General features: G+C 43.1%; 1 protein-coding gene across 1 annotated transcript; it reads left to right on the top strand.

Moving 5' to 3' along the window:
* The first annotated feature begins 7,772 nt into the window (after positions 1–7,772).
* Positions 7,773–10,115, top strand: foxj1a (forkhead box J1a). Its single transcript, XM_072369448.1, has 2 exons — positions 7,773–8,330; positions 9,035–10,115. Exons 1-2 carry the CDS (start codon positions 7,773–7,775, stop codon positions 9,890–9,892), a joined length of 1,416 nt encoding a protein of 471 aa, XP_072225549.1. The 3' UTR covers positions 9,893–10,115.
* The last annotated feature ends 8,250 nt before the right edge of the window (positions 10,116–18,365 follow it).

Genomic DNA, 18,365 nt, shown 5'->3' with positions numbered 1-18,365 from the left:
AATACATGTTTTTAACCGTAAAGCTGCTGGATTTGATTAAATCTAATGTTTTTTTTGTAAATGTAAATGTAATTTATTTATACAATCCATTTCGGTACCAAAGTGCTTTACAGCAGATAATAAATAAAGAAAAGAATAAGTACAAAACAATAAAATAACAGTAAACGCAATAAAAAAACGCAAAATTGAATAAGATAATATAAAAGTGTTGTGACTCAGTTTAGAATAATATATACATGAGCACATTTGCTATATGTATATATAAACTATATTGAGTGTGTATTTATGATATATTCAATCAGTCAACATCTATATAGATAAATTTGTATTTGTATTTGTATTTATATATATATGATTCTGCAGGAACCATCCGAGTGCAATGAAAGCTAATCTTTATATTAGATAATGCAGGACTGTAGGAAGTTGGCTATAACTGTATGACACAGGGATTATTATCAGATAGTGGGACACATATGCTGCTAATTCTTCTGAAAAATGAATCTGTCCCTTTAGTGGATGATACTTTTTCTGCATGTAAAGTAATGGCATCAGTTTTATTCTGCCAACAGACTGCAGAATGAGTACATTTACATGCAACCGACTGGTAAACGCTGCTGTGGAGCTGAGCTGCTGTCTCTAACGTGCCTCCCTTTGACTCTGAGTGACGGTTGGTAGAAGATGGAGAAACAGAAAGAGTGTTTGGGCTTTGAGGACCGACTCATTTCAAGGTTGATGGTTTCCTAAAGGAGAAGCGTGAAACTGGAGCCGTCTCCTCAGCGGACTGACGGCCTGCAGCCACTGTTCTCCTGATGAACAACACTAATCTTCTTATCATGTGAGAGCGGCTCTTGGCTGCAGGCTGTCCAGCTCACATTCTGCCAGCTGAATTATTCAGCTGAGCTGCAGGTGAACACAGGAAGCCGTTCACTGTGAGCGAGGAGGCGCCTGAATGGTGTGGAGCAGTCGCTGTTTGGGCCTTTTTTCCTGTGATTTCACATTCTTCTTTTGAATGTTTCATTTCTTCTGGTGAAAACATCATTAGTGGCTTAAACATTTGTATCATAAATACAGATAAATCATCTAAACTATTTATTCTCATTTAATTTCAGGACATCTTGTCTGGTTCAGAATGTAAATGTAATTTATTTATGAAGCCCTTTACAACAATCCATTTTGGTTTACAGCAGATAATAAATAAAGAAAAGAATAAGTACAAAACAATAAAATAACAGTAAACGCAATAAAATACAGCAAAATTGAGTAAGATAATATAAAAGAGTCACCATACTACTGGGTATTAAAAGCCATCTGAAATAAGTAGGTTTTTAGCCGAGATTTAAAGAGGCCCAGGTCAGAAATAAGATGCATCTCGGGGGGGGAGCTTATTCCAGAGCCTGGGGGCAGCAGCAGAAAAGGCTCGGTCACCCCAGGGCTTTTATTTTAACCTGAACACTTCCAACAAAAGTTGATTTGACAGTTAAAAGCTCAGATAAATACGATGGGGTGAGGCCTTTAGGAGCTTTAAAAACAAACTTTAAAAGGTTAAAATCAGTTCTATAAAGGACAGGAAGTGAAAGAAAAGTTGTTCTGGAGCCAAAGAAAGACAGAAAGTTTATAGAATCTACAGCAGCAGCTTCTGGAGCTTCTCCAACCAGCAGGTTACCTGCTGACAGGTGAGGGTGTCAGGATTGGGTATAAAAGCAGCTTCCACCAAAGGTTCAGCCTCTCCAACAAGGATGGGTCGTGGCTCACCGCTTTGTGCCAAACTCCATCAGACAATCATCAATAAGTTCAGGAAATATTCCTCAGAGTCAGACTGTAAAGAACTTTGGTCTTTCAGCATCTACAGAGCAGAATATTGGGAACAGATTCAGGGAGTCTGGGGAAGTCTCAGTGTGGAAAGGCCAAGGACAGAAAGCCCTGTTGGATGAGCTCGGAGCCCTCAGGCAGCACTGCAGGAGAAACCGTCAGGCCACCATGATCCATACAGCCACATGGGCTCAGGAGGAGCTGGGAAAAGCATTTCCACTCAACACAGTCCACGGCTGCATCCAGAAATGTGAGCTGAAGCTGCATCACACCATTAAAGTGTGGCTCAGATGCTTGTCTGAGCCACACTTTAATCAGTCGTCTTGGCCAATAAATGAAAAATCAGTTTAATGACACAGTTTGGATCTAAGATCCACAGAGAGGTTGTTAATGGAGGCTGAATCTTTAAATTTAGGAGTATTTTTCTCATAAAAACAACAAGTAAATCATTTTTACAGCTTCTTGAATATAGTTGTTGCCACTTCTATGAAATTATTTTCCTTATTTTGATTCATTTTCAATCAAAGTGTTTTTTTTTCAAGCACATTTTTGAGCTCAATGATCATCAATTCAATTGTTGATAAAACAAAAAATAATGACTGATTGAAGCCAGATACAGAAGTAAAAATGCTGCTGAGACATAAAACTGTCAAATGATCAAAGTTTTCTGCTTTTACAGCTGTGCTGTGGGCTCTGCTGCTGCCCTGAGTGGACGTTAAAAACACCCGAGGAACGGAATAAAACCTTAAAGTGGTTCAACATCAGGAGAGCGGACCCATCAGAGGTCGTCATAGAGACAGCCTCCATGTGACAGCTGGGTGAAAAACCTTGAGTTCTCTTGGTCCATTAAAGGTTCACCTCGGGGTCGACAGCAGCTACAGTAACAGAGTCGGGACTCTGCAGAAACTGATTAACTGTCTTTACTGGCTGGACTTTATCACCAGGAGCTCCTGAACATCAGGTTTAGTCACCAAGTTCACACCTGTTGTGAGTTTCATCCTCAAATCATCAGGATGTTTGGGACGCCGAGAGAAGAGTGAATAAAACAGGATGTGATGGTTTTCAGCAACAGAACATAGAAAACATTTGAATATTTCATGAAAAAGACGAAGAAGAACTTTTCCAAACATTCACTCCAACCAGACGTTTGTTTTCTGGTATCTGGCGCCCCCACGCGTCCAACTGGGAGCGTTACAGTTAAATCCGGAGGAGGCGGGAACAAAGACCAGGACCTCAAACCAGGATATTCACATTAAAGACGCATTTTTCCTCACTTTTTATCACCAAACTCCAGATTCATTTGATAACTTTAGTTATTTTGGAAAGCAGGAAGGCTTTCATTTGATCTGAAATCAGATCAAATGTTGATTTTACCCGAAATAAAACGGTTTAACATTTAGTTTTGCATGGAGCCCAAAGTAAGACTTTAAAAAAAATCACCACATTTAAGACGCCACAACCGTGAAGTTAGGAAAAGTAGGAAATTACTAAAACTTTAGATCAATTGTGATCAAGAAATCTAATAATTATTGAAGCTACATTTAATTTTAAATGTATTTTATGAGCAAAAATCTTCATATTAAAGTAACTAAAGCGGTCCGATTTGTCATTTTGTGTCTCATTGTGAACATTTTTCCAGCTGACTTCACTCTTTTTGCTCCTTGAAGCTGTAAATGAGGCCTCTGAGTTTATTTAACATGTTTTTGCAGGCATATTTGAAACTTTATGATGGTTTTGCACCATTTTTTTTTGGTGTTCTGAGTCTCTTCGGCAGGTGATGAAGTCACAGTTTCAGTAAAGTCTCTTGTTTCTGTTGAAGGATTTGATTTTTGAGAACTTTTACTCTTGTTTTCTTGTGCTCACCTGCTTCTGTGAAGCTTCTGCCGCGTCTTTAGTTTGTATTTGCTTGCATTAAATCATCTTTTCTGCTTAGGAAGGTTCCTAACTGAGTAAAATGTCCCAGAAGTATCTGAGTAGCAGAAGAAGAGCTGCTTGAATTCTCTAAATGTTCAGGAAAAGAGCTTCAGTGTCTTCTTTATTTTCTCCTTAAATGAAGGAAATATTTGAGTCATTCTGTCTCACAAATTAGAGCGGCTGCAACTTTCATTGAGATTATTTCCATCCAGGTTGTAATATTTGATAAATATGAGGACATGAAGTGTCAGGATCATGCTTGGCTGTGTTGTTGCTTTTGGTTTCTGAGTCTTAGGGCTGAGCAGAGTTCACCTGCTTCTCATCTGCCCTCATCAGGACTCCTTTATAGGAGCTGTGGTTGGATTCCTCTCATCAGCCTCTTCCTCTTACCTGCCTGCTCCCTGACTCAGAACCTTGCACCACAGCCAGCAGCCTCCCCTCCATCTTGGATTCATTCATTCAGACCATTCACCTACCTGGAAAATCCCTCTAACCTCCTTCCTCCTCCCACAGAGTCCCACATCCTCCCGGATTCAGCTCTCAGTCCACCGTTAATAAATTATTTCACTCCCATCCTCCCAATCCGTACCTTCAGGCCGTTAATCACCAAACTGAGACATCAAGCATCAGCGTTGGTTTTAAAAGGCTATAGCTGATACTTTATAGTTGATTTTTATCATACTGATCTCATAAATCTGTAAAAATGCTGCTTTAGATGAAGTATCTTCTTCAGTTTTAGACAGTTGGTCCTCAGACCTTTCCTCAACCTAATGTTTTCCATCACAGGCTCCAGAAAAGGAGGGCATTATTTTGACTGTGTGACTTCTATCTTCTATCTTCCTCGGTATAAATAAATCTGATTTACTTTGTAAACCAGGTTGTTAAAACAGTCTGAAACGTGGCTGCTGCTGATAAATATTTATAGTCTTTAGCTAATTCTGCAGGAACGTTTCCCTCAAATAGAAACTCAGTGGCTGCTTTATTTTATTTACATTTCTGATAAAGCTTATAGTTAGGGACGGCTCAGGTGAGCCTGAAACATCCCATAGTTCTGCTGCTATAGGCTTAGACTGCTGGGGGACCTCATCTGTCACACCTTTCCTCACTTTGCTCTTTTCCCCTGTTTAATTTCTCAATTGATTTTATGTCCATGTGACATTATTGTGGTTATTAACTTGTGTTTCCCTGTTCCAGCAGGTATCCTTTGAATGGTGTTATGGTGTTTTTCCCCCCTCTTTTCACTCTTTTCTGTCTTCTCAAACCCCAGCTGGTCCAGGCGGATGGCCACCCTTCCTGGTTCTGGTTCTGCCAGAGGTTTCTTCCTGGGTCTGGTTCTGCCAGAGGTTTCTTCCTGGGTCTGGTTCTGCCAGAGGTTTCTTCCTGGTTCTGGTTCTGCCAGAGGTTTCTTCCTGGTTCTGGTTCTGCCAGAGGTTTCTTCCTGGTCCTGGTTCTGCCAGAGGTTTCTTCCTGGTCCTGGTTCTGCCAGAGGTTTCTTCCTGGTTCTGGTTCTGCCAGAGGTTTCTTCCTGGTTCTGGTTCTGCCAGAGGTTTCTTCCTGGTCCTGGTTCTGCCAGAGGTTTCTTCCTGGTCCTGGTTCTGTCAGAGGTTTCTTCCTGGTTCTGGTTCTGCCAGAAGTTTCTTCCTGGTTCTGGTTCTGCCAGAGGTTCCTTCCTGGTTCTGGTTCTGCCAGAGGTTTCTTCCTGTTAAAGGGAGTCGTTCCTTTCCACAGTCCCTCAGGCTCAGGACGGGAGATTGGACTGAAGACAAGTTTCGGTCCAATCTGTTGGTTTCCTTAGCTCGGATATTATTTTTGAATTGGCTCCATATGAATTAATTGGATTACGATTACAATGAATTGAATTCCAATTGGCTTGAATTGGACTTTATTACTTAAGTGCCTTGAGATGACAATTGTTGTAATCTGGCGCTATATAAATAAAACTGAATTGAATTGAATTGAACTGAATTGAACTGAATTGAACTGAATTGAATTGAATTGAATTGAATTGAATTGAATTGAATTGAATTGAATTGAATTGAATTGATCAGGTGCTCCTCGGACCTGACACGGATATGAAATGGCGGATACTCACAGGGACCCAGGAGCAGACTGGGGGGTGTCCATGATGTCTGGCTGTGGTTTTTAAATGTTTAAAGTGTGGAGCGGCTCTCCCTCACTTCCACCGCAGACCTGGTGAAACACACCTGACGTGCTTTTCATCCTGCGCGCGAGCAGCAGCGGCACCGAGGCTCGGTGACCCGCCGCAGTCAGCAGCTGTCAGACGCACACGGCGCCCCAGCTTTGAAGAGACGTCAGGGCCGCAGAGATGAGGAGGCCGGTTTTATTGCTTTACAGTTGCCTTTGTGAGGGGCCTCAGGAAACCAGTCAGCCACACTAATACAACGTTCAAGGGGCCAAACCTTTTTGTTTCGCTTTTCTCTCCCTTTCTGCCTTATGAACAAAAGTACATTCCTTCACTCACGCCCGCCCCCTCCGACAGGTCCAAACTCTGGCACCAACTTTGAGCTGATTAAATGCATTCAGAGAGGATAATAAAGACAACATTTGGACTAAAGATGCGACGCGTCAAGGTTAAAGTCGAATATTCAGAATCGTGTAAACAGCTGGAGCTGCTGCAGCTGTTTAATACTTAGCTGGTTTAGTCCAGTCTCCAGCCCACAGAGGTCGGGCCCCTGCAGAAGGTCAGGCTCATCAGATGATGCTCAAGAAAAGAAAGTAGCTTTCAGGTTTTCGGCTTCTCTCTGATTTCTGCTTTTTTTGGGGCGTAAACATCATCTGAAGAGTTTTTTAATCGTTTTTTAATCTTAAAATGAATCTAAAAAGAGATTAAAGCTATCAGATGAAACATTTCTCCCTAAAATGATGAGAAACGTGTCCATAAATACTGTGACGTCACCCTCCAGAGTTACACAGCAGTTTGAATTAGAAGAAGTTTGTTTGGATCTGTGGCTTAAAAAGAAAAAGCATTCAAAAAGCATCATTTTTAATCTCCCAGCTTTCATAAAATGGTTATAATCCTTCACTTTAAAGTCCAGGCAGGATCCCCGGAGCGGCCCCGGGCCTCAGCTTGAGAACCTGCCGGGCAACAGAAACAGTTGACTTGAGGGTGATTAAAAATGAAGCGCCATGGAAACCGGCAGGCCAATAGAGGAGCGGGAAGCTGTTTACAAGGGGGTGTACTGTTGCTATGGTTGCTGGACAAACCTCCTGCAACAGGTATTAAACTGCCTCCCCTGCCGATCCCGCAGCCCGCTGACACCCGCTACAAAGACCTCTGAGCAGGAGAAGGAGCGCGAGACGCAGCGCGCAGGAATTCTTTCAGGAGGATTCAGGTGTCCGACAAGCAGGCAGAGCGCGCTGCTCTTTGGGATTTTAAAGAACTCTGCTCAACATAACAGCTGACAGAAGGTGAGTTTGGACGTTTGATCGCTGAGTTTATTAGATTCATTCATTCAGAGGGACTGAAACACAGCTTCCAGCTCCAAATTCGAACGAATCTTATTCGACTCCAAGATTATGAGTTTTTTAAAAGTAAACGCATTTTTATTTGAATTTTAACAAACATAAACTTGTTTTGGGCCGATTTTACGCGCAAAACTCCCTTAAAAGTGAAACCCCCCACACAGATATCTGAAAACGCATCTAATTGATGATAATTCATGTTGCTGCAGTGGTTTAGTGATGAGTTTATAGTCTGCAGAGGCCGGATGTGCGCTTTTCTCTGCGCTGAGCGTCAAGTGCGCGTCAGCTTTTCAGGAATGTTCTGAGACCCGCAGATAAAGGCCGCTGCGTATCAACATAAAACTCATTTCACATGCTCAGAATGCTTTGAATTTTCAGCTCCCGACGTTTATTCAGATGAGAGACGCGCCGGAGGGTTTAAGAGCGAGCTTTTGCGCGCACGGGAGCTCTGTATTTTAATTGCGCCATGACTGTGCTGCACTTTCGCACTTTGCTGAACTCGGGTGTTTATTTTCGGTCCCGTCAGGCGGTGGCGGGGGGAGGAGGAGAGAGGTGCAGGAGGAGCCATGATGTCCCTAAGCTGCGCCGACCCCTGGCCCGAAGGCTCGGTGGGCCTGGAGGAGGAGGTGGTGACCGCCGCTGCCCAGGCTGAGGAGCGCGACGCCGGCCACAGCAGCATCAGCAGCTGCTGCAGCTCCGTCAGCCTGGACGACAGCCTCACCAGTCTGCAGTGGCTGCAGGATTTCTCCATCCTCGGTGCCAACGTGCCGCATCACGCGCACCAGCAGCCGCACCTGTTCGGCCCCCAGCAGCTGGGCTCCGACGCCCCGGCCTCCCCTCTGGCCGGGGACCCCGCCTCCATCGGGATGCCCCTGACTCCGGGAAAGCCCACCGCGGCGGCCTACAGCAGGATGCAGTCCCTCCCGGGCATCGTGGCGCACGGTCACTGCCCGGACGAGGTGGACTACAAGACCAACGCGCACATCAAGCCGCCGTACTCGTACGCCACCCTGATCTGCATGGCCATGCAGGCCAGCAAGAAGAGCAAGATCACCCTGTCCTGCATCTACAAGTGGATCACTGACAACTTCTGCTACTACCGCTATGCCGACCCCACCTGGCAGGTACAGGACCGCACAGACACAGCAAACATCACACGCACTGTATGCAATACACACGCACTCCCAGAGAGGATGCGCCGTTTCCGACAGGTTCCACTGTGTGAAAATGAGTTTCTGTGAAGTCTCACAGTGATTGTTTTCTGCTGGGGGGTCAAATCACAGCCGGATTTGTTCCTATTTGGGGAAAAGTGGTGGGAAATAAGCTGAGAGGGCCTGCTGCCACACTCTGATTAGACTTTACTCACTTGGCTTTGTGGATTATTAATAACTGGGAGGCAAATTACATTTCCCCCAAATGGAAAAAAAACATTTGCACTTTATTCTATTGTTGCCATTTTTACTCGGAGGAGCAGTTTTCTCCCAGTCAGGCAGGAATTTTCCACAAAAGTTTAATTTTGCCGGGTCAATGATTGATGAAGCTGTTTGCTGTATTCCTGAGCCTCAGCGTCTGGCTCAGACACTTCAGAGCATTCTGTTATTGTAAGGCTGTACATGGGGCAGATAATATTTAACAAAGGTCACGGGGTCACTGCTCTGTTTGTACTTCAGTGAAGAGGGAAAGCGAGATGAATGCTAGGGTACACAGTGCTTTCATGTGATGTATGGAGCTCTGACATCTGCACTTCCTGTCCGAACTGGCTGATATAAAACCACCTCCAGCGGGGTTCTGTGAGAAGTTCTAAAAAAAACCACATTTCTGCTTTCAGAACTCCATCCGACACAACTTGTCTCTCAACAAGTGCTTCATCAAGGTGCCACGGCAAAAGGACGAGCCGGGGAAGGGAGGTTTCTGGAAGATTGACCCGCAGTATGCAGAGCGTCTCCTGAGTGGCGCCTACAAAAAGAGACGAATGCCGCCGGTCCAGATCAACCCGGCCCTGCAAAACCGGCTCAGAGTCAACCTCCAGCCCCAGTCCAGAGGTCCCTGCAGCCCCGCAGGAGGTCAGATCGGGTTCTGTGTCAACCCAGAGTCCCAGAGGCTCCTCCAAGAGTTCGAAGAAGTTACTGGAGCAGACCAGAAGTGGGACCCCCATCTGGCTGAGGGGACCATGCTGGGCTCCTGGCCGGTGATCCGGGGAAGAAGTGGGCACAAAAGAAAACTTGGCTCCAGAAATGGCGCCACCAAAGCCGCCAGACGCTCCAGCTCCCCTCTTCTCTGTGTGGACGAGCAGAGGGAAGTCGGACCACTGAAGGGAGACTTCGACTGGGACGCCCTGCTGGACTCGGCCCTGAGCGGGGAGCTCAGTTTGGATGGCGGGGAGCCTCTGAGCCCCATCATGAAAGAAGAGGAGCTGACGGTAAGAGGGACCCACGTCTCACCCGCTGTAGCCCCAACAGGGTCGGTGGACATCCTCGTGTCCGAGGATCAAAGGATTAACGGCGCGTCTGACTTTGATGAGGAGACCTTCCTCGCCACGGCTTTCCTGGAGGCACCTTGGCCAGAGGAGGAGGAGCAATGCCGCAGTGACTTCCTCTGTAGCTCCACTGTCAACCTGGACCAGCTGTTTGACCTCGGAGACTCATTAAACGGGGACGCCAGCAGCCGGGTCGACACCCTCCTTTGAGGAATACTCGCAGGCATTCTTAGAGAGTAGAAACCTTCTCAGAACTACAGGGAAATAGGACTAGTTTTTTATACACTCATGCAACTTTTATTGTCGTTTTAAGGTGTTTAAAGTGTTTTGAGATCTACATTTTGATGATGATTCTTGGCTGAACAGAGACACCACGAGCTGCAGAGAAACTGTGGGTAATCACTCGAGATATAAAAGTTTCCAAACTAACACATCAGGCAGCAGCACAATGGAACAGAATAGATTTGCAGGTTTTATGAGGTTATTTCAACCAGACCAGTTTTTTATTTGCATTTAAAAGATGGTTATGGAATGGAAACGGTTGAAATAAAAACAAAAAACAGCTTCCGCTTGACCTAAAAATAAGCTCCTACACTCCCCTGAGGTGTATAAGACTCGATGCTTATTTAAATGATGTGACTCACATGTTGTTTCTGGTTTAATCCGACAAACAAAAAACTCGGTGACTGACCGGCATCTTCCCAGATATGATATGATGTCCCTGATTTTCCCAGAGATTAAAGTCATTCCTGAAGAAGAGCTCTCTCCGTTTTCCTCTTGTGGATGTCCACCACAGTTGTTGTTTCCCCCCCACCTGAAAATCAGTTTCCTGTTAGGACAACTTCTTCTTCTACTGAATTAAAAACACGAGCAACGTAGCCTAAAGTTTATTCACTTAACTTCAAACCGTCAATGGAAACGTACAGAATTCGTATTTCTTTTTTGCAGCTTTTTAAAACAGTGATTTTCTTCACTTGAATATGGAAACATTGCACTTACAGGATGTGTTGTCACTCAATGCATCAGTTTATCAAGCATAAGAAACTTTCTTTCACCTCAGACACAATGAATGACAACTTGTAGTATATTTAAAAGACTTATTTCTGATGCCAACTCCTCAGAACTCACTGTGACACGTTCACATCACCTGTGAAAGATCTCATCCAGTCATTCCCAGTAAACTCAATCCAATACAGAACTTAAAGCTACAGCTTCTACAACATTAGCCAAACTAGCAGAATAAATGTTCACCTTAAAAAGCCCCAGACTGCCACCCATACACTGTTAGAATAGCTACTGTAGGTCTTCAGGGGTTAATGGTTACTATACAGGAGTTTAATCTAAACCAAACAGTGAATATTCAACAGTAGCTGTTCTGTTAAAAGGGCAGATATGTGAGTAAATCCAAGTGAGTATTGAAATGAGACCTTTTCTGCTCATCTACACCCTTCTATTTGCATTGTTGGACATCTTTAGAGGAGCTCTGCATGATCACCTGTGGGATCGAGCACAAATCCCACGATATGATGCTGTTAGATAAGAATAACATTTTCCTGTCCTTCTGCCTTCTAACCAGTCAGTCACCCTCCAAACGCCAAAATGACCGCGATGACTTCTTCTAAAACAATGAGTTATCACAAAAAAAATTAGTAAAAAGAAAAGGCGGGATGCTCACAGCTAGCTTAACTTGCTGGATTGCAATTTTCACTTTGGCTGCATAGTTTCTTCATCATTTAAGGAAAAGGAAAGTCTTCTTTTTCATAGATTAACTCTAATCCAGCAGAACTACGTTTATTGTGCTCTAAGCATAGACTTTAATACAAAATAAACTCTAAACTGCACTTTTTACATCTGTCACACCCATAACTGCTGCAAAGCCTGATAATATTCACATTTCAGCATAATTTTCATCTCAACAGCAGGTTTTTTGAGACAAACTGAGGGTAAATTTTCCATCTGAGACAAACATTGCATTTAAAATCTGACATTGGACCATTCAGCTGCTGTTCAAAGTGACTCCTCAGCTACATCTGATCAGTTTTCAAGAACACAGACATTAAATCGTGTAGGTAACAGTTCATCGTCTGTTTCTGCTCATGTCTCTTTAAGACGCCCCTCTCTCTTCTGATTGGTCAGCTTCAGGAAGCCTGTGCTGCATTTAGCTTACATGCTAACGTCTTTTTGCATTACTTTTGCATATGTTTAGCATATTATTTCAAGCCTTGTTTAATCTGAAGACTGTAGAAAATGTAGTTTTATATAAAAGGCAGAAAATAAGGAAACTGTAGGTCCTGTGAAACAGCAGACTTTAGAAGTTCCTGTTGGGTGCATTTGAGCTTTTAGAGGAAACGTGGAAAACCGGAGACTCTACATCACGGGAAACTCCTGAAACGCAGCGATTTAATTGAATCGATTGTGTCTGGTGATGAAGTTTTTACAGTTAAATTTTGACAACAGCATCACATGATCTCTGTTTACATCGTGGAAAGTTTCCTTTGGGAGCAGAAGCTCAGGAGTCCCGGACGGGATCAGCTGGGATTGTCGGATATGAAGATATTTGACGCTGAGAGTTGTTTAAACGAGACTTTGACAGGAGCACTATGATGATTAATTACAAGATATTTGCCAAATGTTGTTTTGCAAAGGAGTGATTTACTGTCTTAGCTGTTTTTTTTTTTTTTTTGTTTCTTTGGGGTTTTTGGTACTTTTTTCTCTGTATGCATTTTTAAAAAAGACTAGTTTAACCACATTTGCAGGATAAATAGCCTTTTGAACTAAATCAGACTGAAATATTGCTTGTAGAGGTACTTAGTAATTACGTTAGTTGTTCACGTGACTTTCCAGCTGATAGAGGCAGTAAAGTTTCACGGTATGGACCCGAAACACCAAACTGCTCGAGGCAAAATCATCCGATAATTATCACGACCTTAAAACTCTCACTTCAGACAGGCTGCAGCCTTGTAAATGAATACCTGACCTTCTACGTGCCAAGAGCAGCACTTGGGACTCGACAGGGTGGCAGTGTTAAGAGGCTGTTTTTTTTTTATTACTGAGCGGAAATGTACACGAACAAAAGAGCTCGCTGGACAAACTGGACCAAACCTTTTCCACTGATTGTTAGATATCCAGTAATTCTACTCTAAAATGTGTGAAAGTGCAATCATTGTACAGCGATTCTTGTTATATTTTACACTGAGCTGTAGACTTTCATTAATCCCGTTTACTTTGGAGAGACCAGCTTCGTCCTTTGGTGTATTTAGAGGTGCGAAAACACTTTGAGAGGAGAAGTTTTAGTAAAAATCAGGTGTTAATGTGTGTTGGAGCTTCTCAATCAAACCCATTTAAACCATGATGATGACATCTTACCTCATGATTGGCTGTGAGTAAATGCGCTGATGTCAGAGACACTGTATGCATTCTTTTACTTTCCTGTTTTCATTTTATTTTCCACTTTACTTTGACAATAAAAATGTTTTACTACATATTTTTGTCTAATTGATTTTTCCATGTGTGAAACATCGAAACAGCTGAAGAATTAAGATGAAAACTGCGTCGGATTGTTGTTAGAAATACGTCATAATCTCCAAAGTGGATGTGCGTAATGTTCTTTTAAGGTAATCATGATCGATTGAAGCTACATTCAGGTGTTATTGGTGCCCAGAGGACACTCTTAAGTGTAATCTAATTACTTTTCCACGTGCTGGTGGAGTTTTTCATTCATTCAGTTCGATAAATCTTCATCTTCTTACTTTTCTGGCCAAAAATGACGATGTTTGACTTTGAGTGATTGTTGAATTTGGTGTTTTTGGTGAAGTTTTAGGGAAACTTTTACGGTCTTCTTGCGTTTTTAGAGCGCCTCAGTGAGGTAATTCAGATTGACCGACGGTCCAGAGAGGCTGAACTTATGAAATGAGATGAAATAACATCAAATCTTCCCTTTTTTGGCGTTTTGGAGGTGAAACACTTTCTTTGACTTTTCGTTCAGGTATTTCTGGGGTCCTGAAGATAAACTTTCTCTGATTTCTCCTCATGAAAGAATGTTTCACTGTCCTGATCTGGAGTTTTGTACTCTGTTGTTGTCTTTTTAGTTTCTCGTGTTTTTCATTTATTCTCTCGGTCCTTTGTGCTCGTTTTCTTACACTTTCAGCCCTCGTCATTCTTCTCAGTTTCCTCTGATCCCTCCTGTCTGGTTCTCAGCTCCATTTGACCTCATCATTAGCCCCCCTCTCTATATGGTTTCTCTCAGTCTTCTCCAGGCCCTCGCTGGATCTTCTCATGCAACGTTCTGTCATTTATGTTCAGGTTTTATCCTCAGTTCTTAGTTTTCTTGTTGTTCTTAGGTTTGTTTTTGCTGTTCTGGATTCTTCCTGTTTTAATAAACCAAGTTTAGTGTCCCCTGAACCTCCTGGAGTTACGAAGATCCTTCTTCTCTTAATACCACCTCACACCACATTCACTTCAGTAAAAAGCTTTTAAATCTATCTAAACACCACCTTTGAATTTGGCTTTACTCATTTAAATTGAACTTTGACCCTCTGATCGTTCCTGAAGCGTAACAAGCAGCTCAAAACTTTCGCTCTTCTGTAATTTAAATACCTCAACAAGCAGATCCAATCCTGAGGACTCTGGTAATCCTCTGACTTTTTCTTTGGCGTCTTCAGGAGGTTCACATTTGTAGATTAAAGCTAAACATTTTTTCCATTTAAATGTAGATCTAAATCTATATTATATATGAAGGGTGAATCCTACAGAATCTTCTGGTGTAATTCATTATCAGTTTCATTGTCATTGTTGTTATTAATTATATCTACATCTGTTATGATATTTTTATCAGGTATTAATATTCACTTCTGGATGAGTTAACATGGTTTTAACCTTTTATTTATCTGTATTTGAACGGGATGTAACGACACAGCGTTTCTGAGGACAACCATGAAGTTAAAGGAATGAAATATCGATAATATGATGATAATATTGTATTTCAATAACAGCTCCGGTACTCCGGCTTCCTCACCATCCAAAAACATGCATATCAGGGTAATTGGGGATTATAAATTGGCCCTAAATTGGCTTGCATGGTTGTGTTAACCCGATTCTTTCATTGGATGCCCAAGAACAAGCTGGAGAAATCGTTTATTAAATAAAGTATTTATTAGTGGTCACATGTAAAGTATATTGCAAATAAATCCGTCAGGCCGAGCCCCGATATCCGGAAACATTTCATATTTATATTCAGCTTTATCTCACAGAAGTTGTTTTCACACTTGTCAGAGTATAATTGGCCAGTTTTTAGTGGCATGATCAGGCCAAACACTGTCCTTGTTGTGTTCTTTGGATGTGAGAAAACTGTTTTAGGCTCGGATCTAATGTACCAGACCTATCTGCTCCAATAGAGATGTTCTGTCTGACCCAGTTGTTTATGTCATTCTAAGGTCTTGGACCATTTAAGGTCATCGATTGTGCAGCAGAGTGGAAAAGTACCAGCTAGGAACATAGGTTATTTAGGAAAATACAGAATATGAATACATAATTTCTAAGAACAAAGCGAATTATAACAGTTGCTTTATCTCTGTGATGGACTGAGTTCTCTGTCCAGGGACAGCTGGGATGGTCCCCCTGGGATCCTGAACTGGATCAAATGGTTATAGAAACAACTAAACATTAAAAAACTATTGCAATTTGGGTTTTTTGAACATTTTTTACAGTTTCTTTCCCCTTATTTTCAGAGTAATTTAATTACTAAAAGGAGACTGAATGGATAAACAAAGATGAATTAGTTAAAAGCATCTATTTTGCTTTCATAAATGATTTTGCTAATTGTGTCATTAAACTCTAAGAGTGTGACAGCCCTAATCTGAGTGATTACTTTATCCAGTGTGCTGGTCTGAGGCTGAATACCTGCAAACCCACTGACTTTCTCATCATTAGCAACATGCTAACACGCTAAGCTAATGCTGTGAACTGTGTAAACAAACCTGCTAAACATCAGCACATTAGCATTGTCATTGTGGGCTTGGTAGTTTACTCCCCTCTGAGCTTTTTTCTGGCTACATGACACATCTTGTTTTCCTGTGCCTGCTGTCTGTTTGTCCCTGCACCCCCCCTCTGCTTAGGGTGAAATTTACGTTGGTCTTTTCCTGCTCATCTCTTTTGGGCTGTGATCAGGCAGTGGACGGGTAACAGTAGCAGGGGGTGGATGGGTGTCTCTTTCAGGGCTTTGTCTGTGCTCAGTCACACTGTTGTTCCCCATGGTGCTTGGATCTGTGGTCCCTCGTTGGGTTGGTGTGGGGTCTAACGGGGACAAGTGTCCCACGGCCCCATATATCAACGCCTGTCTGGCCCGCGGTGGACCACACCGTCTCTCTCTGACCCTGATGCAGATTAGCAAGGTGGCCCGTGTTCAGAGTCACATGAATAGCCACAGTAATCAAATGCAAATATGTAGAATTTAAGAAGCCTGCGTCCCCCCGGGGTTGTGAACAGACAAGCTCTCTGCGAGCGAGCGTGTCTGTGGTCACTGATGAGGTAACGATGGCTGAGAGACGAAGGGCAAAGATAAAGTGCTGTAACGCTACACCTCTGTATGATGGATGGACACCCAACACGCCACTGGAAGGGCAGGATCCTGCATCTTCATGCCCAACCCCAGTTTATTTTTCCTGGAAAGGATAGCTGACGTTTCCCCTCCCCCCCATAGCCTGAGCTCCCTGCAGGCCCCCCTGGAGCGCCATTACCTGCTGGACTTAGCTCTCCAGCTGGATTGCAGGGCTCATAATTATAATGCGGCAGGGAGGTTAGATGAGAGGCCCGATGTAACCTGATGCAGGTATTATTCCCTGGCCCTGCTGACGGCTCCAGGTAAGAGGAGCCACCCGGTGAAACGCTAACCCTCACTGCTTGTTCCAACCCAGAAATGCTGCAAACTGAAAGTGCTAAACGCCAACACCCGATGTGGCTGACAGGATGATGCAGCCATTCACGCCAAGGTTCAGCTGTCTTTCTTCCATGTTTTGAAATACTTGAGTTAAGTGATTGATGTTGTGATGGTTAACTGTCCAAAAACACAAGTTTGCAAAGTTTAGTCCTTCAACAAAATTAAAAACTGACATTTTTTCTGATTTTTTTGTCATCTGGTCGGAGCTCAAATTAATCAAAAATGTTTTTGAATTAGAAGAAAATTGTCAAATTTCCCTGCTTTTGTCGACACTGTTTTACATCAGTAAAATATTCCATTCGGGAGCTTTCAGGTTTCACATTGTTGGATATTTATGGGATATTTGTCACTAAATCATGGCAATTTCAAGATTTTTGAACGATAAGTCAAATATGTGCGAAAATAACTAATAAAAACAGAAAGTGACCAAACGCTGTAAGTAAAGATGCAATGAATCCAACCCAAATGTTTGGACCTTTTTGTAGGAAACTGGGCAGAAAAGGAAATCAGCTGATTGGATTCATAAATCAAGAGTCCATGAAGTAAAAGATGAGCTGCCTGACATGTAACAAAAGGGGATGATTAATTCAGCAGCTCAGGAGAAACCCTGCTCATAATGTTCAGGTTCAAGCAGAAAAGTCAAAGTTCCTGGCTTACAAAGAGCTGAAAGTGATGAAACTATCACCTCTCTGGAGCGGCCTTGCGGTCAGGATGCGTCTGTCTCTGTTGCCCCACAACCCCGCTGGTATTCCCCTGCACGGTGCGATACAAAATGAGGCTGTTGAGGGATTTGCATGGGAGCTGGAGCAGTGCATGTGAGCTGAAGCTTATCAACAAGATGGGAAAAAGTGGATGGAGAAGCAACAGGGAATACATCTTTTTTATCTCACAGCTAATGAAAGGCCGGTCTCCCGGGTAACTGCTGGTACCATTGTCGTGTAGGGATGGTGGGGGGGACGGGTGAGGCTGGGGTTGATCAGGGCTGAGGAGGGATGGTGGAGCTGACAGAAGGAGAGGCTGGATGGAGCCCCAGATTTATTGCAGAGCTGGTTTTGTAAAAGTTCACTTGTTCAAGTGCAATTCCTGCTTTCTATCCAGCTCTTTGGAATATTTTGGCCTTTAAAGGGGAACTCCGGTATTTTTAAACCTTATTTCTGGCATGAAATACGTTCATCTGCTCACAGTTTGGTGAAAGTCGGCGTCCTTCGGAAGATATTTAGATAACTGGAGATCCATATAACGGAGTGAACGGGGCTTAGAGGATGCAGCCTCTAAATAAGGCATTATCTGTCTTTATTTCACCAATACTTTAAGAAGAATGAATGAATGAACGTGTGCTATAGCTCTGTTAGCTCATAGCTGCTGTGTTGTTGTTACTGGCGGCTATCGGGGGGCTTATAGAGGGTTTTCTACACTTGTCTACTGGGATGATGTCTGCAGCACCGTGGAACCCAGAAATTATAAGCAAATGTAGAATCTGCTGCAGCAACACTCAGTAAAAGCTGTTCTGGAGTCAAAGAAAGACAGAAAGTTTACAGAATCTACAGCAACAGCTTCTGGAGCTTCTCCAAGCAGCAGGTTACCTGCTGACAGGTGAGGGTGTCAGGGTTATAAAAGCAGCTTCCACCAAAGGTTCAGCCTCTCCAACAAGGATGGGTCGTGGCTCACCGCTTTGGGCCAAACTCCATCAGAGAATCATCAATAAGTTCAGGAAATATTCCTCAGAGTCAGACTGTAAAGAACTTTGTT

Source organism: Leuresthes tenuis, unplaced genomic scaffold, assembly GCF_036924035.1.
Source record: "Leuresthes tenuis unplaced genomic scaffold, fLeuTen1.0.hap1 SCAF_17, whole genome shotgun sequence".
Taxonomy (NCBI): domain Eukaryota; kingdom Metazoa; phylum Chordata; class Actinopteri; order Atheriniformes; family Atherinopsidae; genus Leuresthes; species Leuresthes tenuis.
This window is presented reverse-complemented; position numbering and strand designations above follow the sequence as displayed.